Source organism: Ictidomys tridecemlineatus, chromosome 6 (genome assembly GCF_052094955.1).
Source record: "Ictidomys tridecemlineatus isolate mIctTri1 chromosome 6, mIctTri1.hap1, whole genome shotgun sequence".
Classification (NCBI taxonomy): domain Eukaryota; kingdom Metazoa; phylum Chordata; class Mammalia; order Rodentia; family Sciuridae; genus Ictidomys; species Ictidomys tridecemlineatus.
In genome coordinates, this window is record NC_135482.1 from 62,926,665 (window position 1) to 62,951,075 (window position 24,411).

The 24,411-nt window shown below is 53.5% G+C and overlaps 1 protein-coding gene across 5 annotated transcripts; it reads right to left on the reverse strand.

Annotated features, from left to right (window-relative positions):
- Positions 1-1,227: 1,227 nt before the first annotated feature.
- Positions 1,228-23,664, reverse strand: Nr4a1 (nuclear receptor subfamily 4 group A member 1). 5 transcript variants are annotated; one of them, XM_078014653.1, is made up of 10 exons: positions 23,523-23,664; positions 19,087-19,198; positions 16,772-16,871; positions 16,434-16,521; positions 5,786-6,665; positions 4,826-4,955; positions 4,359-4,510; positions 3,620-3,822; positions 3,362-3,540; positions 1,228-2,031 (listed from the first exon to the last, which is right to left on the reverse strand). In XM_078014653.1, the coding sequence occupies exons 5-10, from the start codon at positions 6,659-6,661 to the stop codon at positions 1,775-1,777; spliced, it is 1,797 nt and encodes a 598-aa protein (XP_077870779.1). In that variant the 5' UTR covers positions 6,662-6,665; positions 16,434-16,521; positions 16,772-16,871; positions 19,087-19,198; positions 23,523-23,664; the 3' UTR covers positions 1,228-1,774. The 5 variants fall into 5 exon arrangements, with proteins under 5 accessions (XP_077870779.1, XP_077870782.1, XP_077870780.1 ...); XM_078014656.1 differs by lacking the exon at positions 16,434-16,521 and having other exon boundaries at positions 16,772-16,811; XM_078014654.1 differs by lacking the exon at positions 16,434-16,521.
- Between the last annotated feature and the right edge of the window lie 747 nt (positions 23,665-24,411).

Sequence of the window (24,411 nt, forward strand, 5' to 3'; positions counted from 1 at the left end):
TGTGTTCCCAGAAGCCAAGGAGGCGTGTGGTTGGGGGGGGGTCCCTGGATAGCTGAGGAAGGCCCTCACATCTCCCCTGCTCCAGAGCAATGCCCTATTTTGTCCAGTTGCCACATAGTGGGAGCAGCCCCTCATCCAGTCAGTTCCCAGGGGCCGTGGAGGTGGAGACTCAGATCTGGGGACAAGGGTGGTGAAGAATGGAGTGAGAGCACTGCCTTCGGGGATCCTACCAGGTCCAAGAAGGAAATGATGATGCTTGATGAACACTGAGCACAGAGAAGGGAGCTGGGTCCTGCCTGGTGACTAGCTACCTTGGGCCTTAGGTTGCTGTCAATGAGGTTCATGTTTCTCAAAAAGGTGACACCAACTACCTGTATCACAAGCACCTGGGTGATAGCTAAAAAGTAGATTCACGGGTCCTGCCCATCACCAAGCCTGAGTCTCCGAGGAAAGAGCCCAGGCATCTGCCATTTAAGCCAGCAGACAAAGCAACTGAGAGCTGAGCGGGGTTGGAGAACCTACGTGGGGGCACTTGGGCCAAGAAGGCCAAGGCTACTGGCTGTGTGGATCCTGTTGCTGCAGTGGCAGGGAGTCAAGGGAAATGTAGAGAATGAGGAGGAAACAAAGCTTAAATTCAGTAACTGCTATTACCATTTGGGGCTCACCTCTACCCAGCCCATGTAGATACTAAACAAACACTCCTCTAACCCTAAAACTTCTATGCATCTGGGTCTATTCTTTCTGTTTCACAGACGTAGAAACAAGAATCACAGAGGGTTAGGGGTGTCACTCAGTGGCACAGTACTTGCCTAACATGCAGGAGGACGTGGGTTAAAAACCCAGCCCTGTAAAACAAACAAACAAAACACAACACAACAACAACAACAACAAAAAAAAAACAGAATAATCTGCCCCAGGTCAGGAACTGTGGCAGTCCTGACACCAAAAGCCAGGTCAATTGCTAGAACTGCTGCTCTAATCCCTGGGTTAGGCAGCCTCCGTTGCAGACCATCAACCAGCCAGGTGAGATTAGTGGAGGCTCCCCTGTGCTAGAAACCAGTCCAAGTATTTTGTATAACCACCAAACAAAGCAGGTGCCAATATAATCTGCCTTTGAAAAACAAGTGAACTGAGGCCTCAGTTTATCTAGATTTATCCAGAGCCAACCCTATCTCTTAGGTACTTATGGGGGTGTACGTAGTGGATGTCAGAGACAGACCATCTCAATTTCAGCTACATGTCTATTTTTTATTCAATATATTAAATATATTAATCAGAAAAGTCACATACTATAAATCCAGGAAAAATACACAAATATAAATGTCAGAATCTGTCATTTGTCTTCTTCCTCAAGTGACGGTTTATGTACATGTGGAAGGAGGGTGGGAAGAGAGGGCAAGTTGAAGGAGGTTGGAAAGGCTTGCCCAGACAGAGGGGGCCCCATCCCTTCCCCCCAACCTCCATCTTAACCTCTTCCTTCCTGTATTTACAGCAGCATTCAGCTTATTTACAGCACAGAGGCATAAAAACGGTTTATCTTACAAAAAACATGAAGGCCAGGGTTGGGCTTGGGGAATAAGACTTTGGGGTCACCCCCATGAATGCATCCCCCTCCCACAGGGCTTGAGCTCTCTGCTGACCTCCTGGAGCAGGTGAGGAGGTGGTCAGTCTGCAGCTTCAAGCCCAGGCTATGGAGGTGCTCAGGGGGTCCGTGGGCTAAAGGCACGTGGGGTGGCATAAGAGCACGCATGTGCACACGTGTTCAGGGTTGGAATCAGAAGGGCAGTGTGTCCATAAAAATCTTGTCAACAATGGGTGGAGGAGGCACCAAGTCCTCCAGCTTGAGGTAGAAGATGCGCTGTAGGCCCTGGGTGCACAGGGTTCGCAACTCGGGCAATTTGCCCAGCAGACGTGACAGGCAGCTGGCTGGCTGGGGCTCACCGGCTATGGCTGCCATGTGCTCTTTCAGGCAGCTGGCAATGCGGTTCTGCAGCTCCTCCACCCGCCGTGGCTCCTGTAGCCCATGCCGGTCTGCAAGGAAGGTACAGGATTAACCACCCAGCTGAAGACAAAATACCCTGAAGACCCAGCCTCCCAGCCTCCTGCCGGCCACAACTGTGGCCACAATTATTCCTCTCGAACTCCTCTGGCACTTTGCAAAAGCATGTCCCCACAGGAGCTTATCCTTTTTCCTCCAGTAGTGGGGATCGAACTCAAGGGTGCATTACCACTTAGGTATACTCCCAGCCCTTTTTATCATTTATTTTTTGGCACTGGATATTGAACCCAGGGGCACTTAACCACTGAGCCACATCCTCAGCCCTTTTTATTTTGAGACAGGGTCTTGTTAAGTTGCTGAAGTTTGCCTTGAACTTGAGATCCTCCTGCCTAAGCCTCTTCAGTCACAGGCATGCATCATCATGCCTGGTTTATTTTTTGAGGCAGGGTCTTGCTAATTTGCCCAGGCTGGCCCAAACCTTGTGATCCTAGAAGCCCAGAAGTCCGTCTTAAAGGCACATCGGAAGCCTCCAGCAAGGATGCTCCTTATCCTCCTATTCTAAGGAAGGAATCAAGGCTTAGGAACTAGAATAACTTGCCTTAGATCACAAAAAATGGATTAAAACCTTAACCCAGGTAGTCTGGTCATGATTTTTCTTCCCCAAGTGTTCTGGGGCCACCGCCAGGAAGAGCTGGCCTTAGACCTTGCCTCCTTCTTCAGCCTATAGTAACTCTGACGGTGTTCTATACAGTTAGGTCCCCTGTGAAATGTAAGTGAAAAGAGGGCTGGAGGCAGATTCTGATGCTTTGAAAAATAAATAGATCTGAAAACCTCTCCCCTGAACACCTTGCCTAACTACACATACTGAAGTCCACAAGAAGCGCAGCCAATCTGTGCCACCGCACGTCAGAGCAGCGGCCACCTCCAATGGAATTAGTGATGGGAGAGGATACCAGAAGGGCTTCTGGGGTGCTAGCCATGTTCTGTCTCTTTGTTCAAGGTGCCAGTTATACAAGTGTGGTTTATGAAAATTTATCATGTGTACTTTTCTGTGTGCTATGTCACTGACAGGGAGACTTTTAAAACAAACCAAAACCCTAGGCCAAATACACAGCACCTGTGGCCTTATCTTGGGCCATCCAAGGTCATTCAAAGGCAGTCCTGGGCATTGAAGTCAGGTGCAGCCAAGCTTCTCTCCAGTTCTTGCAGTCCCCACTTTGCAGGTGGGTATGAGCACGCGACAACGTAGAAGCCCAAGAAGTGCCAGATGCCATCCTGCCCAATGTTGGGGCAGCGCCTCCTGAGGGCCACTCATTCCCTAAAACCCACCCCCGTGGACCCAGCTTGGTGCTAGCCACTCACCAGTGATGAGGACAAGAGCAGAAAGGCAAGCAAAGGCAGGGACATCGACTACCAAGCTATGTAGGGACCGTGAGAATGCCAGGATACTGTCAATCCAGTCACCAAAGCCGCGGGCACACTGGAGTCGGTGCAGCACCAGGCCTGAGCAGAAGATGAGCTTCCCCTCACCTGGCTTAGACCTGGCGGAAGAGGTACCAACAGTCAGGTTTATGAACAGAAGTAGCTGAGAAGGTGCCAGGAGGAGGGTGGGCAGCTCACCGGTAGGCCAGGCGGAGGATGAAGAGCTCCAAGAAGGCTGACTCCAGTAGCAGGTCCTGGTCACCCGGAGACAGTTCAGTAAAGCCAGGGATCTTCTCGGCCCACTTGCGGATAACCTCCAGGGAACCCGATAGAAGATCGTAGAACTGCTGCACATCACCAGCGTCTTCCTTCCCAAAGTGGGGCAGCACCAGCTCCTGGAACTGCAGGGTGATCTGGGGGATAAGTACTGCAGGCCAGGCCCATGCCAGCCACCACGGGCAGCCCTGTCAGCTGCTTAGATGCCAGACCTGGGAGTGAGAATGTGCCCCAGATTGGGCCCATGCACTCACTTGATGCCCACTCTTACACTTCATTCCAGGGCTAGGGCTGCTTTTCTTTTTGGCACTAGGGACCAAACTCAGGGGTTGCTTCACCACTGAGCTACACCCCCAAGTCCTTTTTAATCTATATGTCACTGAGTAGTTGAGGGTCTCACTAATTTGCTGACTGAACTTGTAATCCTCCTGCCTCAGCCACCTAAACCACTGGGATTATAGGCGTGTCCCACAGCATCTGGCAGGATCACGATTCTAAGTGGCTGTCCACCGGGGGTGCATTTCTCCATCTGGTCAGGTCAGGGAGTGCCTCTTTTTCCAACGTGTTGCCTGAGGGGTTGCCTTTCCTAGCATGCATTTGCAATGGTCTTCCCCAGAGCAGGAGCAGGAGCAGGAGCAGGGCGGAGTGTGTGGGGCTTCACCTTGGAGTAGTCCAGTTTCGCTGTGCTGGGCCCCGAGTCCAGGTGTGCTCGGACAAGGGAGGTGAGGAGATTGGCAGGGGAGGCATCTGGAGGCTGCTTGGGTTTTGAAGGTAGCCGGCCCCGCCGCCCCTTCAGGCTGTCTGTTCGGACAACTGAGGAGAAATTGGGAGGGATGAGCAAAGAGGGAACTAGAGGAAGAACCCTTTGGCCCATGCTACACACTCCAATGCCAAGAAGCACAGGACCCAGGAACCAGTTCTTAAGACCACGGCACCCTAAAAAGGCTCTCCCCTACCACCACAATCACGGTCCAGGCAGGTGGACGTCACCTTCCCTCTCAGGCCCATGGCCTAGAGGCGGGGTGAAAAATCAGACCCAGAAATGCCCACCACTGTAGGCCTGGGGACCCTGCCTGCCCCACCCTATCAGGCCACCTCTGCCCTGCTGGGCCCCATTCTGCCACCCACCTTCCTTCACCATGCCCACAGCCAGGCACTTCTGGAAGCGGCAGAACTGGCAGCGGTTCCGCCGCCTCTTGTCCACAGGGCAGTCCTTGTTTGCCAGGCAGATGTACTTGGCGCTTTTCTGCACTGTGCGCTGGGGGGGGGCAACACGGAACAAGCTGTCAGAGTGTGGGGTGGGGAGGGGAAGGACAGGGGAGGGGACCGTCCAGATCCTGCTGCCGACGCAGACAAAAGCACTCTCTGTTCGTAGCTATTTTTCTAACATTTGGGTGGCAAGGGAGGGAGAGATGGAGGGGCAGGGAAGGGAGAGAAGTCCTGGAGTCGCTGGGGGCAGTTTCTGCCTCAAGAGGAAGACCCTAGGGCCCAGCACTAGGAGCGAGGGGCTCCCAGCACTCCAGACACCTGTACTTTTTAACATGCCTGTGTCCATCTACCCATTCCATGGGGCGGACAGGAGAGGGCCAAGGAGTTGGGGGTGGGGACGGGAAGCTAAACAGGCACCCAGTTCTGGGACAAACATGCAGCCTGTTCCCAAGTGCACCCCCAGCCCTCAAGAACCCAACTCTCTGCCTAGATGCTTTCATCTCATGCCAGGAACACGAGTGCCCAAGGCTCTCCTTCCCAGCAGGACCTGGGTGGGGAAGCAGTACAGGGAAGAACCAGAGGCTGGCCACTAGAACTTCCCCTCCCCGAACACTCTGTAGTCAGTGCCCTTTGCCCACCTCACACCTCCTGTTCCAGCTCTCTGCCATCCCATAGGCCCCTCTGTGCCCTGGTGAATGAAAGATTCCAGCACCTGCATCTGTGGGTCCCCAGGAAAGTGGCCTATCTGGCAGGCTTGCCCCCTTTCAATGGGACAAGACTAGCTGGGAGGAGAAACCAAGGGAGCCTACCACAGACCCCAGTGGGATGAGAGACAGGCCCTACTCACTCCCCACAGACGCCGTGCCCAGAGTAGCATACCTTAAAGAAGCCCTTGCAGCCTTCGCAGGTGCGTACACCATAATGCTGACATGAAGCATTGTCCCCACACACAGCACAGCGGCCCTCATTTCCACCTGGAGCCCCGCTCCGGGCCTTGGCTGAGGTCACAGGCACATCCAGCATCCGTGGGCCGTCCAGGTGTGGGGAAGTGGGCGCCAGGCTTGGGAAAGTCACCGGCATGGAATAGCTCTCTCCCTCCCCCAGCTGGTGGGCAGCCTGTGAGGGGAGTAACTTCAGGGAGCTTTGGGCCAGACTGGGGCTAGGACCAGGGGGAGGACTGAAAGAGAAGAAGGTCGGTGGTTGCGGGGGCCCAGAAGCCTTGGGCAGCTGCTCTGTCCATGCCCGCAGGCCTTCGTAAGTCTGGCTGGGGGAGAAGTGGCCAAATGAGCCATCCCAGGGAGAGAGCTGGGGTGGTTGGAAGCTGGGTGTGGACGGCGATGGGGCAGAGCAGGGGCTGCCATAGTAGTCAGAGCCACTGGAGGATAAGGTCTCATCTAGTGGACCACTCAGGGTGCCAGGGTAGCAGCCGTACACCTGGAAGTCTTCAAATTTGAAGGAAGCAGAGGCAGGGGAGGTGGCCGAGGAGGAGGATGTGGAGGAGGCGGAGGAGGAAGCCGAGGAGCATGGCTGGGCTGTCCCGGGCAGCTGGTAGAGGAAGGTATCAAACTCTCCCGTGTAGCCATCCATGAAGGTGCTGAAGCTGGGCAGGGCAGTGGGGGCAGCAGGGGCCGCCTCAGGGCTGGCCAGGTCCATGGTGGGCTTGCTGAGTTCAGGGGTCAGGGCGTCGCTTGCCAGGTGGTCACGGGGTCCTGGGCTTGGTGCTGGTGTCCCATATTGGGCTTGGATACAGGGCATTACTCTAGAGAGGGAGGAGACAGAAAGGAGGGGAGGGGAGGAGTCAGAAGAACGTGGAACCTGCTCTGAAAGAATAGGCCCAGGGCAGCCAGGTGGTAAGCCTAGAGACAGGAGAGGCATCAGGGCCACAGTGCACCAAGAACTCAGGAATCCTGACCCCTGACCAAAGCACTATCTCAATCCATGTGCCACAAAGCCACTGGGCAGTAGCCCAGCCTGAGTGGGCTCAGTCGGAAGGCCAGCCACACCCCAGTCGGCCTGGGAACCCTTGGGAAGGCATCCAGCCAGCACTTCTCTGCTGGAACAGGGGGAAGCTGTGTTCCTCCAGCCCCTGCCCCTCCCCTCCCAGGGAAGGCGTGGGTGGGAGAGGACGGGTGGGAGAGGCAACCTGCAGAGCCTCAGCCCAGCCCCCAGGAGCAGATTGACTTTTTTCTACAACCAGGCACTTCCTGGGAATATTCCCAGGCACACCCCAGCCACTGGATACCCTTTCTCCCTTCCAGCAGAGTGCCTGGGGAGATGGACATCCTGGAAATGGAAGAGGCACTAAGACTGACAGCCCAGCTGTCTAAGGTGGTCTAAGTGGCAACCCGGTCATCCAAGCCTGTCCCTCATCCCCACCCCAAACCGGCATATTGAGCAAAGGCAGCAAATCCAACACATATCCCAGATCTGCTATTTGAGGCTGGGCACCCACTCCAAACCTCCTAGATGTTTCCAGAAACAAATAAAAAGGGAGCCCAGGCCCCCCTCACTATTTTCAGCTCCCCCAGGGTTCAGGTAACCAGGCTCCAGACCTTTAAAGGCCTATGCTAAAGGGAAGCTGAGGTGGGGCCCTCTAGATATCCAGGAGAATGGACAGTCCCTAAGAGGAATTTGTCTGCTACCCCCAGTTATTTGTACAAGAGAACTCTCAAAGTCCAGCAGAAGACTTAAGGTGGCTATAAAGAAAGAAGGGCTAGGGATATAGATCAGATAGTAGAGTGCTTGCCTTGCAAGCACAAGGACCTGGGTTCAATCCCCAGCAGTAGGAAGGAAGGAAGGAAGGACGAACTCCTGGTGGGTGGATGGAAGGTGATCTTCCCCTGCCTGGGTCCTTCCACTAAAGCAGTGTCTGCCCTGAAGCATCCAGAGGCTCAGGCATAGGGGATTATACAACCCCCTCCCCAATCCTGAGGCACAGATGAACACAGACAATGTCATTAAGGGGAGATCTTTAAGTTTGCCGACTGGTCCAAAATCATGCAGAGGAGGCTCCAGGACAGTCTCCAGTCTCCCTTCCCACTTCCATTTCTGGAATCACAATTCTGTCCTCCCCAGACAGGAAGCAAACTGAATAAGAAACCCAGCTGGAGCACAGAGTACCACGTTCAAGGGGTACACTGATGGGGCAAAGGTTATTACCACTTCCTGGAAAAAAAGCCCAAAAAGTCCTCTGGTTCCAGCCCTTCTCCAATCCACAGGGCCCCGAAACAGGGCAGCTCCATCCCTGGCCAGACATTCATACAACCAACCCAGACAACAGAGGCCCTTGAAGCTCCAGCCCCATTTCATATACTACCTGGGGGGACATAAGGATGGCCGTGTCCGTCCACACTAGGATAGCCCAGGCAGGGATGGGTTGGGGGTGGAGGAAGAAAGGTAGCAGCCACGCAGGACTGGGCATTTGTTCCAGCCTCATTCAAATCCTGTTTCTCCACTTGGACAGCCCACATCCGGATCAACCCCCACAACAACCTAACCCCCCCACAGAGCAGGTACTGAACAACACAAGATATGAACCTACATCTAGGCTCATAGGAGGTAAAGGGGGGTGAGCAGTCCACAGGGAGAAGGAAGAGGCGGGGTTGGAGGAGGGAGTGGGAGAATCCGCTTCAGGCAGGTCCTGGCAACAATGTGGTTTGCACCTGTTATGCTGAACAAGCCTCAGGCTGCACCCTACCTGTAAGATCCAACAGAGACCACTGCCGGAAGGGGCAGAGGTGACCAGCAAGTGGAGCCAGAATGGGGGAGGGTATCCTCTAGGTAATGCCACACTAAGACTTCAACATTAACAACTTAACTTACATGCAGATTCCCAAGGACAAGTGTTTCCACACACCCATCACCCCCCCCATATACAAACACACACACACAAACACACCATTCAAGGCACAGTTAAAACAATCTTCCCTGTGCTTCCATATACCCTGACCCAAAGAAAATTTATCCCAGCAACAGCAAGCACTCGTGCACAGTTCAACCACCAACCTAGCCATTTCCTTCAGTAATCCAGAGGTCTCCTGATATAATTCAGGCAGAAAGTTTGGGGTGACCAACCCCTGCAAACTAAGCTACAGATTCTGGAAGTGGTTGAAAAGACAAAAAAAAAAAAAGAAAGAAAAAGAAAAAGAACAAAAACGGGGCACGAGAAGACTGAGGAGAAAACCCTTTGGGAAATCCAATTCCAGTTGGTGTCAGATGGGTCCCAGAAACACCGAAGCGCTACTGTGTATCTTCTCCCCCGCTTTAATAAGACCCCCATCAGCACCGGAATCCAGAACACCATGTGCCTCCTTGGGCAACCTGGGAGACTGAACTTAGGCCAGCTGCTTGCTGGACAAATCCCCACACCCGGCGCCAACCCCAACCCCTGCGGCTTCCACCTTGCAGATACTTCACCCCGCCCCCACCCTCAACCCCACTCCAGTAGTAGATTCCACTCAAGTTTGGGTCTTTACCCCGCTCCAGCCACTACCCCTCAACACCAGAGCTGCACTACACATCCGCCCTTCTGCAAACCGACCCTACAACAACCTTTCTGCCCGCGTGTACACCCATCGCCTTCATGCACCACCCCTAAAACCAGATGCATACTCCCCACCGGGGTACCTACCCGGACGGCTCCTGTTCCCCCTGCCCGGGACCAGCGCCCCAAGTCGCAGCCTGGTCCCGCGTGCGCTCCTTGGTTGGTCTCACGCACTCCCCCAACTTTCACAGCCTCCGACACTGGGGCTCCCCGAACCAGCCGGACCCTCCTCTTAAACGCTCCGTGACGCACGGGGAGGGGCGGGGGCGCCACTGACGCACGCGGCCCCGGCAAGCTGTGGCCATACAAGGGCGCGGGGGGCGGCGCGGTTCCGGCACTTGGCGGCCAGGGGGAGGCGCAGGGACGGGGAGCCCAAGGGGGCGGGGCGAGGAGGGGGGGGCTGGAATGTCTGCGCGCGTGACGCACGCGGGGTTCCATTGACGCAGGGAGCGCGGATTGTTTGATCTATAAATAGTCTCCCCAATCCGTTGCGCTGGTTAAAAATAGCAACTTCCAAACCCACCGGGCTCCCCGTCTCCAAACCTAGGACCCAGTCTCGGGGCCCCAGGTCCAAAATAACGAGCCGGGAGAGCCTGAGCCAGAGGAGAGGGCGCTCTAGAGACACTGCAGTAGGATTTCCCCGGACCAGGATCTCCTTCCTCACCCTCCTCTGCGCTGGGTCCCTCCGGCTACCCCGGTCCCGCCCCGCCCTTGCACCCTCCCAACCCTTCCCACAGGACTGGAGTGTCGCCCTCTGCTGCTGCTGGGAGGCCAGGGCAGCCTCGGGACACCTACTGGGGAAACAGCCCCCATCTCAGCTCCAGACACAGCGTCTTCCCCAGCAGTGTTCCAGGCTAAGTTGTTGCCCCAGGGACTATAGTTAAGAGCCCTGCTAATTCTCTCCGGCAATCTCACCAGCAAAATCCCTTCCCTAGGGTTGGCCATGCCTAAGCTCTGCCAATGGGCTGTGCTCCACAGCTGAACTTGGTTTCTCATCAGTCCTCCCTTTACAGGGTGAATGCACCCAGGTTGGGAAATTACCGAATTTCAGAACCGGGTGGAGCCTGAGAAATCTTTCCAAACTTATGCCAACTCTTCCCCATTTTATAAATAAACAGACTCAGAGAAATAATGGCACTTGCTCAAGGTCACAAAACAAGGTGGTGGCATACTGGGGTGGAACCCCAAGGCCAAGGTCTGAATCTCCAGGGTATCTTTTCACATCTACCAATGCCAGCTCTCTCCGTGATCAGGGAGCACCTGTCCTCCCACCCCACCTCCAGCACTGGTGGAGAGAGCAGCTCTGACCAGTTACCACCTGCCCAGGGAGTAGAGTAGGGAAGGGCCTGTCAGAACTGTATCAGGGCCCAGGCCAGGCTGTGGCCATCTGGAGGCCTTCCCTAGTCCAGCTCTTACCCCTCCATCCCCATCCTGCCCCAAGCTTAGGGCACCACCCTCATGTCAAGTTAAGAGGGGAAAGAAGGGCTGGGGTTGTGGCTCAGCAGTAGAGCTCATCTAGCACGTGTGGGGCCCTGAGTTCAATCCTCAGCACCACATAAAAATGAATAAATAAAGGCATGTGTCCAACTACAACTAAAAAATAATTTTAAAAAAAAAGAGGGGAAGGAAGATTGGTTAACACTGGTAAGAGGACTAGAGCCCCCACCCTCACTGGGACCCACACCCATTCCCCTTCTCTACTATAAGTCCTCACCAGCAAGACCTCCTACTTCCACTGAACCCATCTTCATCTCCTCTGGTCACCCTATGACACCTCTTCTGCCCCTGAACACCCTGGACTACTCATTCCCATTCTCACCTCCCATCCCAAGTTTCCCACATCAGTCCCCACTTCTGTCCACTCAAAATTCCAAAAGCACCTCAAACTTCCTCCATTCCAGACAGTTTATCATCTCAGCACCACCTGATCACCACCCTGTCTCTGCTCCTGATGCCCCATGTACAATTTTCCTTTTTTCCCTTAAATTTTCTTTTGGAACATCCATGGAATCTCATTTCAGCTACAGCCCACAGCACCTCACTGGTGCAGCAGACCGACAGGGTGCACCCAATGACCTTCTGGCTCACATCCACTAAGAAAACCACTCTTGGGCTGGGAGGCTGAGACAGGAGGTTCAGGAGTTCAAAGCCAGCTTTGGCAATTTAGTAAGTAAGCAATAAGATTCAGTGAGACCCTATCACAAAAAAAAAAATTAAAAAGGTGAGGTAAAGTAGTAAGTGCCCCTAGGTACCACAAAAAAATTAAAACTCAGTAGCTGAGCACCTGCCTAGCATGAAAATCCCTAGCTCCATCCCTAGTACTAAAAAAAAAAAAAAAAAAAAAAAAAGGAAGAGAAAGAAAACCACTCTTAAAGTATTTCCTCTTTCTAAATTCTTACTGTCCACCACAGATGGAGCAGACTTCATTTGATACTAATTTCATCCAGGGATCTGGCCAGAACCTGTTAGAACCTCCCCAAGTCAGCATACAATCTCAACTTGGAAGAAGCCACAGAGAACTCTGGGTTTTCCCAAACCATCTTCCAAAGACCTTCAAGACCACCAGTGTGAAGGTGAAATGTGGATAGGATGGTGCCAAATGAAACCACCAGGGACCCCACCCCACCTCAGCCAAAGTTTTGTTTTTCTTTCTCTTGGGCTTTTCTTTTTTGGCTGCGGGTGTGTTAAGGTATTGAACTCAGGGGCACTCGGTCACTAAACCATATCCCCAGCCCTATTTTGTATTTTATTTCTGAGTTGCTTAATGCCTTGCTTTTGTTGAGGCTGACTTTGAACTTGTGATCCTCCTGCCTCAGCCTCCTGAGCTGCTGGGATCACAGGCATGTGCCACCACCCCCAGCTTTTCTTGGGCTTTTGTACAAGATCTCACTTGGATTCTTGAGGAATCCTTTTGTGGAAAATAAAGGTAAATTTTAAAAATAATACAGTTTTTTAAAGGGTTGGAAACCACTACTATAATTCAAGCCCCCAGTTTACAGATTAGGTTCCAAAAGGGGAGGCATCTTTGCTCCAGAGCACATGGCAAGTCTATGCTGGTGAAAACAGCCCCAGCTGTGCCACATCTGGCTTCACACTTGGCCTCCCACCCAGGTCAGGATGCCTCCCTCCAACCCAACAGTTTTCCTCAGAAAATAAAAACCAATTTTAATGTGTCAGCAAAATCAGCCAAGTCAACATTCTCCCCTCCATCCAGCAAAAATAGGTATATTATCAGCTCATTCTTAAGGGTTAAGCCCATCTTCAGCTCCAGCACACTCCTCCCTCCCCACCATTTTGCCTTTGTAGTAAGTGGCAGAGACCATTCTTTGGGGCAGGCAACACATAAGCCCCATAGAACACAAGTGTGGTAAGGAGTTCTTCAGGGACTAGTCTAACTCTGAGCATCTTCGCCTCTCATCTGCAGACCCACGTTTGCAGCCCTGGTCCACCTCCCCAGGCTGCTGCAGGTTGTGGAGGTTGCAGTCTTGATACCCTGAAGGCAGAAGAGGGTGAGGAACTGCAGCTGCTACCTGGCCATGCTTTTGGAAGCAGGGGATGCTGACGAGGGGCTCCAAACATATCACACTCCTAAAATAAGTACTATAATGAGAAAAAAGTGGAGTCCATCTGTGAAAACAGGTCACCCATGGGGTACCAGTGTGGAGCACCTAACCTAACAAGAGGAGAGAAAGGTGAAAAGGGCTTGGAGTTCCCTAGCTTCGTTTCTGCTGGTCAGAGGCCCTCGGGAGTTAGCTTGGGGCCCCAGATAATGTGGAATTCCAGGGAAAGACAAAGGATGCAAATTAGGAGACCTAGAGCAAAAGCTGACTCCAGACTGAACAGAAACCCTCAGCAATACCCAAGTTATCAGAATGACGCCTCACTGGGGTGGGGGTGGGGGGACAGGTAATGATGGGAAAGGTATCTAAAACTAGAGACTAGGAATGAAGGTAAGCCCAGACAGTGTCACATAGGAAGGGCAGAGAGAGATATCCTATTGGAAACAAGAACCAGCCCCACCCAGTCAGGCCATGGCCCAACCTACCAATCGGCCACACTACCTTGGCCCCACATAAGGTCCTCAAGCTAATCATTCTCACCCCTACTTCTGCATGTGCTCTTTCAGCCACAGGCCACACTCTCCTCTTATTCCCTCCAGTTCTGTTGATGCTCCTGCCACCCTCCTAGACCAGCCCATCCCTTAATAATAAACACTTTCTTACTGGGGTAAGGACAAGGTGGGCATCAAGAGGGGGTTACCACCAAGGGTCAGACCTTGGGCTAGGATGATTTGCATGGATTCTTCCACTGAACACTGTCCCCACCCCTTCCAGGTTTGTAATTACAGTCTGCATTTTATAAATAAGGAAACAGAAGCTCAGGGGCTGGTTCAAACAGAGGCCCTTTAACTCCCAGTTTTTTGCTGACCTATTGCCTTTACTCTGAACTCCAAAGGCTGTGGCTTCTGGCCCCATAGGCCTTGATTCTTGTAAGTACACTACAAAAACCAGGTGTACACACGTGGCCTATGAGAGGGACTTTGGTGGACCTGAAAGCACTCTAGTTCCTGATCTGAAGGATGATTATCTAATGGGTTCACTCTGGAAAGGTCACCAAATTATAACTCAAAATTTTACATTTATAACATGTACACTTTTCTGAATGTATAAAATATGCCCCCCACATGTAAAAAGCTTATTTAAAAACTAGCCACACTTAGGCTGGGGTTGTAGCTCCGTGGTAGAGCAATTGCCTCGCATATGTGAGGCACTGGGTCGATCCTCAGCACCACATAAATAAATAAAATAAAGGTATTGTGTCCACTTACAACTAAGAATATTTAAAAAAAATAGCCACATCTAAATGGGAGAGACACATTTATTTAAATGGATGCAGATGCAGCTGGAATTTACTAAGCACAAATTCATTCAAGCGTGTGTTTCTGAAATGAGAGTGACTGGTTTCCCCATTACACATTTGGTCTATCAACAGATACTTGGAGCACAACTAGGGTTAGGAGGTGCCGCGATGTGTGGTATCAGAGAGGGGTCAGCATGTTTGGGGTCCAGAGACTTACGTGCTTATACCCACCCTGCCCCCACCAGTGTGTGCACAACATGAGGACAGCACACCAACTCCCCACCTTGGCAGGAGAAGTGTGATGCACCCTCAGCAGTAAGCAGTCAGGGCAGGTCAGTGTCCACCACGGCTCCTCAGCCCAGAGGGTGGGCATGGCATTGAGTAAGCAGGGAATGGAGGAAGTAGAACTGTACAGCACTTTCCCACGCTGCCCCCACCCAAATTTAGCTGGGGCCCAGCCCTGCTGAGCAGGGGGCAGGAACTTGCCCCACTTTCACCAAGAACATCTCCACCCATGGGCCTCCGCGCCCCTCCTGTGGGGTGGGCAGAGGGAGTGAGCTTTGCTTCCTCCCACCAAAGAAGTAGCCCCGGGAGCTTCCCCTCCTCAGCCCCAGGCCCATTGCCAGCCCTGACCTGGCCACTTCCTCTTCCTGCTCTGGCAGTGGGCAGGGAGATTTGTGCTGTGGGCAGGGAAGAGCTGAGAGCTACCTCAGGGGCTTCCCATGGGCAGCTGTGGGAACTGGAGGTGAAGGGTCAGGCTGAGACCTCTGGCTCTGATCTCCTGGCCCTCTCCCAAGCCCTGCCATGCCCACACATGTGGTCACCTCCCCACAAAACAGGCTCCCAAGGATGCTGGCAGGTTAGCCACTACTCCCTCCACACACAACGGCTCTTGTCAGGGGCAAAAGGTGAAAGAGCTATCAGAAGTATCTTATACCAGAGGCTAGCAAGCCTGTTGTGTGACCTAAGGTCAATCTCTTGCCACCTCCAAGACTCTTTCCTCATCTGCCCAGTGCAGAAAACATGGTAAGTCACGGTGGCAGGATAAGTGAATTCACTAATAATGCAAGGGAGATTCTCAACATTGAAATGGAGTGCTGTCAGGGTCCTGGACTCCAGGGACCTGCAGCAGAATCCCAGTACTGGCAGGGAAGGCAGGTGAGGACAGAACACACCAGGGACCTCAGCTAGACTGGGCAGTCAGCAGTTAGAGATAAACAGTAACCTCATCCCCACTTCTCTCCCTCACGGCTAAGTGACAGGAAATAAGAGTGTGCCCAGATGAGTTTCTACCCAGTACTGGGAAAATTCTAGGCTCTGTATGCAGCAAGTACTCAATTAATGCTCTGGTGAAAGCTGAAGTCAGGGTATGGCCACAGAGGCTATCTTCAGAGCAGTCATTTCTCTACCCCATCTCCTTAACATACAGCACATAGAAATAAGGTCAGACTTTAGGAAAAACAGCCATTCAGAGCTAGAAAGCATAGACAAGAGTTCCTCTGAGAAAGGTTGCCCCATGCCCCCTGACATTCCTCAGACTGGCAACCTTTTTATGCCTCAGTCTGTTCAGCTCCTGGCAGCTCACCCCTTGGAGGGTCTCCCAGAACCCTGCAGACTATCAACACCCACCAAATTCCCTGCCCCAACCCAAGGTCTCCACCCAAGCCTCCATGGGCAAAACTTCAAATTCCAAAATAAAAACCCTCTGATAACAAGCTCCAACCGGAAAGACTGATGCACTTTCCTATTGTTAAAGTATTTTTAGTCACAGCCTCTGGATTCGTTTAAAGACTCACGTTCAGAAAGGGGAAAAAAATTTTTTTTGAGAACTGAGAGGGAGAACATGAGAGCCTCCCACGTAAGGAGCTGCTGCTGATTCGGTGCTGGGCCAAAGCCCCTGGCCCGGGGCCCAGGGAGCATGTCTGCAGCAGGCTGGTTCAGGGACTTGCCAGGCCTCCCTCTAGTCCTGCTTCTCAGGCACCAAGAGCAGCTAGGAAGAGGTATGGACAAGGAGGATGAGCCTGGTGAGGTTCAGCAGGGAGCACAGCCCCCACCCAGCCACCCAGTCCCAAGCAGGGGGCTCAGAGACCCTCCCTGAGGGACTCTGCTGGTCACCACACTCACTCCAGCCTCTCTCTCCTGCCTGAGCAGACTGGTGCCTCAACCAGGCCAGGTGGACTGAAGAAGACAGTTGAGTCCCTGGGGACAATCTCTGAAAAAGGAGAGAGCGCTGTCACCTGTTTCCACAACTCTTAGTTCCCAATCACAGAGTATACCCAAATCCAACTGCTACCACCCAACTGTGGCCAAGATGCACTCTCACTCCTGGGGACGGTGGGCCACCCATGCCTCCTCCCCTCCTCCCTCTTCTCAAGGCCAAAGGGGTTGGCAAGACAGTGACAATGGAAAAAATCCAAACTGCCGAGCTACCATGCCTCAGTGTCCCCATTCCCAAGACTCACCCGTTTTTCTCTTCTGGATCTGCTTCGACCCTCAGAGATCCTGAACGACAGAGGAAGAATCCAGGGATGGAGGGGACTCTGCGGGCAGCCACAGGGAGGCCTGCGGGGAGAGCTGTGGTAGCCAGGGCAGCCTGTCCTCCCCCACTGAGGCTGTGCAATGGCTGAGCGGGCTCTGGATGTAGAACTGTCTCCAAGCCAGCGTGTCCTCCTCTGTTTATATAGCAGAAACCAGAGCCGGCCTCTGGGGATGAGGGGAGCCGCCTCGGGGCCCTCTTGGCTAGGGCTTGACTTTGGCCCAGGTCAGCAAGAGCCCAAAATAGTCAGCTGACGGGAGCCCCAGAGTGAGCGTGACCCTGGGCCTATGCCCAGGCCTGGCAGACAGGTGCCCACGTCACAAGACTAACAGCTCTAGCACTCATGGGGCCCTGGTTGGCAGCCCCTCGGGGTGGCCTTGGCAGCGTATTCAGCATGGGAATTCCACCCAATCACCACCATCACCCAGACAACAGGGTAAACACTAGACATTCTGCCACCAGGGCTGCTGCGTACCCAGAGGCAAGGTGGGCTGCTCAGGAAGCCAGGTCAGAGCTGGGGGTAGAAGTGGGAGCTGAGTGGAGGGAGGCAACTGGCCAGTGCTGTCATCCTGACTCACGTGCTTCCCAAGTCCAGATCTCTGGCTGACCAGGGACACCTGCTCCTTCCACTTACAGTAATTCTTCTCTGTGTTGTTCCCAGCCCAAGGTTGGTGGCACGGAGCCTGCTGCCAGCAGGAAGCCACGTGCATACTCAACCCAGTTCCCAGCACCAGAAGCCCTGCTTCCCAGGGTATCCCCTCCTTCCACCCAGACTCGCCCTGTCCTCTCATCACAGCCACTTGTCTGGGACTCTCTGCACCCTGAACACCAGCTTTGCACAAGGCAACGGTGCTATGGGTAGATGCCAGGGGGAGAGCTGGACCAGCTCCTGCTTCATCTGAGTTCGCCCAACACTGAGGAGGCTATTGCTCAGAGATGACCCTTTGCCCCATGGAAGGGGGGAGTCCAAAGACCTACATCCAACTCCCTCAGGCATAATAACCTGTTCTACAGTGCCCAGTGCCCCTGGAAATCCCATTCCCTCACTCACTATTATAGTTTGGATGTGAGATGTCCCCCAAAAGCTCATTGTGAGACAATGCAAGAAAGTTTAGAGAAGCAGCAATTGGTTATGATAACTTTAATCCAATCAGTGGATTAATCCCCTAGTGGGGATTAACTGAGTTCTAATTGAAGGTGGGTAGGGTGTGGCTGGAGGAGGCGGGTCATTGGGGGCATGACTTTGGGGTATATATTTGTATCTGGTGAGTGGAGTCTCTGTTTCCTGATGATCATGTGAGCCACTCTCCTCTGTCACACTCTCCTGCCATGATGTTCAGCCTTACCTTGAACCCCAAGAAATGGAGACTACTGTCTATGAACACAGACCTCTGAAACTAGGAGCGCTTAAATAAACTTCTTCCTGTACAATTGTTCTGGTCAGGTCTTTTACTCAAGCAGCAGAAAAGCTGACTAAAATACCCACAAACCAGCTTGGGCCTTCTCTGGAAGTACCCTCAGACAAGGAAGGTTGTCCTCCACCATCACAGACCGCCCTCTAGGCTTGGCTTTCCATATCCTCATCACAGAACCTTAGGAAGTCATTTCTCCCCTGGGTAATAGAAGCAGGGGGTGAATTAGATGGCCAAGAAACCCCTTGGCCATGGCCACAAGTCAGGATTTTCCTTCTCAATGATATTAGATGAACAGTGGAGGGTCTCCCTTCCTCCTCATTCATAGAGGCTACTTCTCCATATACAGACTCCACAGGATCTACAGGTCTGCCATGGTGACAAGGGGTGGTCACCTCCCTTTTGGGGAGGAAGAAATGATCCAGGATTTCCTTTCAGGTACACTCCTGATACAGTCTTTAACCTGGATAAAGGTCACCACCCACCACAATGTTTACATTCACCCCCAGACTCCCGTCCTGAGCTGCTGCCTCAGCTTCCTGGAACCAGGTTCATTCTGCCTCACCAGCCCATGTCACCTGGGCCCAGAGCCTCTAGCCCATCTGTTAAGAAAATAAGGCTTCCCCAACCCCACCCCCACATCACCCCCAACTCTGAGGAAATCAGATCTTCCCATGCTGAGCAGCGCCTCGCCTGCTACCTCTACAGGGCTTCCCCCTCCAGTCCCCAAACCACATCCGTTTTGGGGCAGCTCCACACCCACCTCTGCCCCCCAACCCCACCTGCTCTAGGTCTCAGGGGTGCACAAAGGACAACAACAGGCACTTACCATTCTGGATGGACAAGTAGCACTCACACCATCTCCTTGGCCTTCAGGGCCTGGTAGAAGGAGCCAGGCTACCAGGGAAGGGCTGGGGCCAGCCTCTGTCCATGGTAGAGGCCTACAAAGGGAGAGTCAGTATGAGCAAAGACAAACCAGCCAGCAGAGACGTCCCATGGATCAACACAGTCAGGCAACACAGGAGGGGGAATGACCCAGCCCCAGGACCTCCCTAGGCTGGTAACCTGACAGCCCACACCCAGGCAATTAACTCTAGGAGGGTGGTGTGGGGGTAGCCAAGAGCTACAGAAATCACTGAGGCATCTCAGAGCCAGAGATCCACAGGCCCACTGAGCCCCTCAGGCACTACCCCCCTCCTGGGGTGCAAAGAAGAGCACCTGGTAGGCAGAGAGAAAGGAGCTGTTTGTGAGGACAAAGCAGATGTCCCTCTTTCCTTAAGGGATTCTAGCCCAGCCCTGGAAGCCTCCCAAGGGCAAGGTCTTATGCCTCCATCTCAGGCAGCCCAGCTTTCCACATACTGTGGCACTCTCAGGAGATGGGACTCCAGCCCCCAAACAGGAAGGCCAACTTAGGGTAGAGTGGTTAAGAGTCCAGATGCTAGCTGGGCACAGTGGCATGCACCTATAATCCCAGCAGCTCGGGAGGCTGAAGCAGGAGGATCATTGCCAGCCTCAGCAATGGCAAGGCACTAAGCAACTCAGTGAGACCCTGTCTCTAAGTAAAATACAAAATAGAGCTGGGGATGTGGCTCAGTGGTCAAGTATTCCTGAGTTCAACCCCCAGTACCAAAAAACAAATAAACAAACAAAAAATACCCCCAAAAACAAAGAATCCAGATGCTATATCCCAGACTGGGTTCGAATCTTGGCTCTCCACTTGCTGCCCGAGGAGAATTACATAATCTCTTGGGCTTAGTGGCAGAGTGCTTCTGCATGGCATGCATGAGGCCCTGGGTTCCATCCCTAGCACTGCAAAAAAAAATTTTTTTAAATAATAATTAAAAAAAAAAAACACTTTGCTACACATTTCCCACCAATAACAATGACAACCTGAAATTACCATCTCTAAAATTAACAATCAGGGCATCAGGCTTAAAATGAGTTAATATGTGTAAGGGACTTGGAAAGTTACGGATACACATGTGCTACGTATCATTATGAGGAGAAATTAAAAAGGATACACAAAAGCTAACCCCAACCCCGGTTCCTATTCCAAGCCACCTCTGGGCAGTTGGTCTCTCCTTCCACAAGCCAAATAGGTATGCCACCCCCCAGCCTCCTGAGTTCTCCCCCTAACCCCACTGGTGCCAAAGACACCCTCAGCCAGGGCACCCTCACCCTGCACCTCCCCTTCTCTTCTCCCACCCTTGCTCAGCGCTTTCTCTTCACCAGACACAGAGTCAGGGCAGGACCAGCCAAGGCACTGGCTGCTGAATTATGCTTTGAGTGGAAATGAGATCTGGGAAAAGAGAAGTCTATGTTTCCATAATGGGAGATGAAGGAGCAGGGAGGAAGAAGGATCATGGGCTTCCTTGTGCTCATGACCTCTGCCCCAGGTTCACAGGGTAAGGGAAGCTCCTCCAGCACATGGTACTCAGGCCCTCCCTTATAAAGCTACCAGCACCCCCTCATGTGCCTGTGGGTGTAACAGCAGCAGGAAGTGAAGGGTACAGAAGAGGAGGAGGGAAGGGAGGGCAGATTGGAGCATCGAGAGCACTTCCCGCTCCACACAGAAAGCAAATGGGCTTCACATCTGCCCCAGCCTATGTGCTGCCTGCTTCCCAGGATGACAAGGTCACACGCCCAAACCCCAGAAATACGTCTGTAGGTTCCCCAACCTCCCGCAGCTGGGCAGGAAGAGTAGTAGTAGCCAAACATAAACTACTACCACCTGAAGGTCCTCCCCACCTCTAAGAACAGGGCCAGAGCCAGCACCTAGCCAGTGCCAGAAAGAGGGAGGAATCTCAACATTGCAGAACAGGTATCCGATCACATCTTCTGCCCCAGATCAAAATTCCATCTTCGACAGTCATAGCTGGAGCAGTTACTGAGAACCTACTGTAAAGCAGGCAGTGTGCCATGAACCAAGAAGAAGCAAACTAAGATCCAGGGCCTTGGGAGTTCAAACTGAGGAAGTAAACCAAGGTCATTACAATCAGCCCCATGCAGAGGGGAAGCCCAGGCATGAGTGGGCTGGAAGGAGGAGAAAGTGTTCCATCCCCAAGGGAGTAGCACATCAGGCCAAACTTCAGTAGCCAGTTCCTGCTCCTCTTCCCCCAGAAAATCACTGTCCCATGTCTGGCTACATGGCACCAACCCATTAATCAGGTCTCCATTCCCATCTCACCTCCTCAAAAGAGTCTCATGCCCCACACTAACCTGTTTCACCCTCTCCATGGGACTAATGTTCATTTGCTCATGTTGTCTGTCTCAACACTACAGCCTTCTGTCTCAATGATGCTCAGCACCAGCAGGTGCTCAGTGTTGGTGGAATGGGGGAAGGGTGGCCCACACAAGCCAGTATGAGAGCTGGGTTGGAAGACAGGTCAGCAAGGTGGGGAGACAGTGCCATCAAAGGATCTATTCCTTGCATTCTGGAGTAGACTCGACAGACTAATTCTTCCTCATTTTGAATGAAGAGCCTCCAGCCCTGGATTCCAGATCCACTTCTGCATGAATCCACTGGAAACATCCTTCTGGTTCTTTCTATCAAGTATTTTTTAGTTGTAGTTGAACACAATATCTTTACTTTATTTATCTATGCGGTGCTGAGGATCGAACCTAGGGCTCGCATGTGCGAGGTGAGGCTCTACCCCAGCCCCTTGAGTCTTTTCTTAACCTAACTCCCCCCTTGCAACATGACACAGAGAACAAGACCTTTTGCAACTGGTGGCCTCATGGGCACCAGTTCTGCATTGTCCAATGCCCCCACCTGGAAATAAACATACTACTATTAAAAATTACAACAGCAGCTAATATTTGTTGGATAGCATGTGCTAGATACATTACTAAGCACTTTATGCATTTTCTCATTTCAGCTTTACAACGTCATGAGGAAGGGTTTATATTATTCTTTTTTTTTTTAACCTTTATTTATTTACTTTTATGTGGTGCTGAGGATCGAACCCAGCACCTCGAAACGTGCCAGGAGAGTGCTCTACCGCTGAGCCACAACCCCAACCCAGGTTTATATTATTCTACACATTTCATCTATGAGGTAACTAAGACCAGGAAATTTGCCGAAGGTCGCACTTCTAGAAATGGCAAAACAAGGGGGCCCTCCTACCCCTTCTTGGACCTGTACAGCAGAAAGGCCTCTGATGGCACAGAAAGTCTGACAGTCCCCACCCATGAGCAGGTGGGCAGCTGGGGCCTGAGTTGGTGGGCCTCACAGGGTTTGAACCCCTGAGCTGATTTTCTTACCTCCAGTACTGGCCTCAACAATTCTCATCAGTCACATTCATCTTGTTGGTCTTGGCCCATCGTTCTGCCCAGACACCATCGTCTAGAGTCTTGATTTTATCGAACTGTACAGTTGTCATTCCTCCCATCTCTGGGTCACTAGAGTCAACTGGCTTCCTTTTTAAGTAGTATCCCAGTCACTAATCTACATGTTCACTTGGAGTAGATCTAGTATCAAGCCTTGGGGCCCCGCAGAGCCTCAGTCCAGGCCCATCCACACCCTTTGGGTATACTTGTTTAGCATCTATCTACCATAGATAGCCTGGCCTGCGTTTGCCCAACATGCCCATAATACTAGCCCCAACTCAAATTCAAAATCACTCAAATCACCTCTGCAGCCTTCCTCCTCCGTCCACCTAGAAATCTATGAAAACCAGGCATAAAAACCGAACGTGCCCAAGTTAAGGAAGGAGTTGCACCCTGCCCTCAATAAGGACCATACTCTGGAAGTGCCGCTCTCCCCAGTAAAGCCACAGTCAAGAGACAATGGGTTGCGGCAGAATACACGCCTGGGGGACACGGACCGAGGCCAAACCCCAATGGCGCGCCTGAGTGCCTGGGACCCTCCCCGGGTTCGGATGCTCCCCTCAGACCCCCGAAGGGGTTGCACTGCACACTGCCGGTCAGTCCCTCCGGGCTGGGTCTGCTGGCAGCGGGGATCCCGAGCTCCTGGAACCCGTTCCCCGCAGCCGGCGGGGAAATGGAAGGAATTTCTCTGGCCTGGCCACTTCCAGCGCCCCTCGCGGGCCAAACCCCACCCTTGGCGGGCTGCGGAGCGAAAGCGCTGGCCGTCGCGCTCGGGGCTGACTCGCAGCCAGCAGGTCCCGCTGGGAATCCAGCCCCGCTCCCTCGCTCCCCAGTTTCCAAGCAGGACTCCCGGCGTGGCTCCGAGCCCGCCCTGGGCACCCGCAAAGGCCGCCAGACCCCCGGCCGCTCCCCGGGACCTCTCCCCCGGGCCCTCACCTGGCCCGGCGGGCTCGGCTCGCCCGTCCACCCCCGCTATCCCGGGTCGTGCCCCGGCCGGCGGGGAGCTGCTCTGCCCGGGCGCCCATGGCGGGCCGGGGGTCGCGGGCGCCGCGCCGAGCCCCTCCAGTTCCGCCGCTGCCGGCGACCCGCGCTCCAGCCGCCGCGCCGCCCCGCGCCCCCGGCCCGGGAAGCCCCCCGCCCCGCAGTTCCGGCCGCGCCCCCCACCCCCGCGGCCCGCGGCCGCCCGCGCCGTCCCGGTCCCGGCGCGCCTCCCCCGGCCGGCAGGCGGGCGGGCGGGGACCGTGACGCGCGCCCATTGACGTCTCCGGAATCCCGCCGGCGGCGGCCGACGCAGCCTCATCAATGGGGCTAAAAATAGCGACGCCCGGAATAGCCGCAGGCGCCCCGCCCCACGCCCCCCCCCCACATACACCCGCCGCACACCCTGTTACATAACCTGCCTCGCCGAGGCCGGGCTGGGGGAGCTGTTTCCAGGTGAGGGTTCCGAGGCCTTGCTAACGGAGCCCCAGGCAGCAGACTTACAAATAAACTTCACTCGGGGCTTTCCCTAAGCCAGAGGTGGAAAAAAGCAATGCCCAGAGAGGCGCGGCGGCGACCCAAAGTCACACAGCAGTTAAGCTGCTTGAGAGGACTGGACCCAGGCTCTGAGCCTATGGATGCCCCAAGGTGGCAGGATCCTGTGGTTCTGCGTGCCGCCCCAAAGAGGCAAGAAACTCAGGTAACTGGGCCCCAGGCTTCCACACTATGGACAGCTTACAGAGAAAGAGGACTTTGAGGGTAAGATTTCTTTTTCATGAGAATATCTCCTTCCAGAAACAGGGGTTGCTGGTAGGAGCAATGTCCAGATGATGAATTCACTGATCTG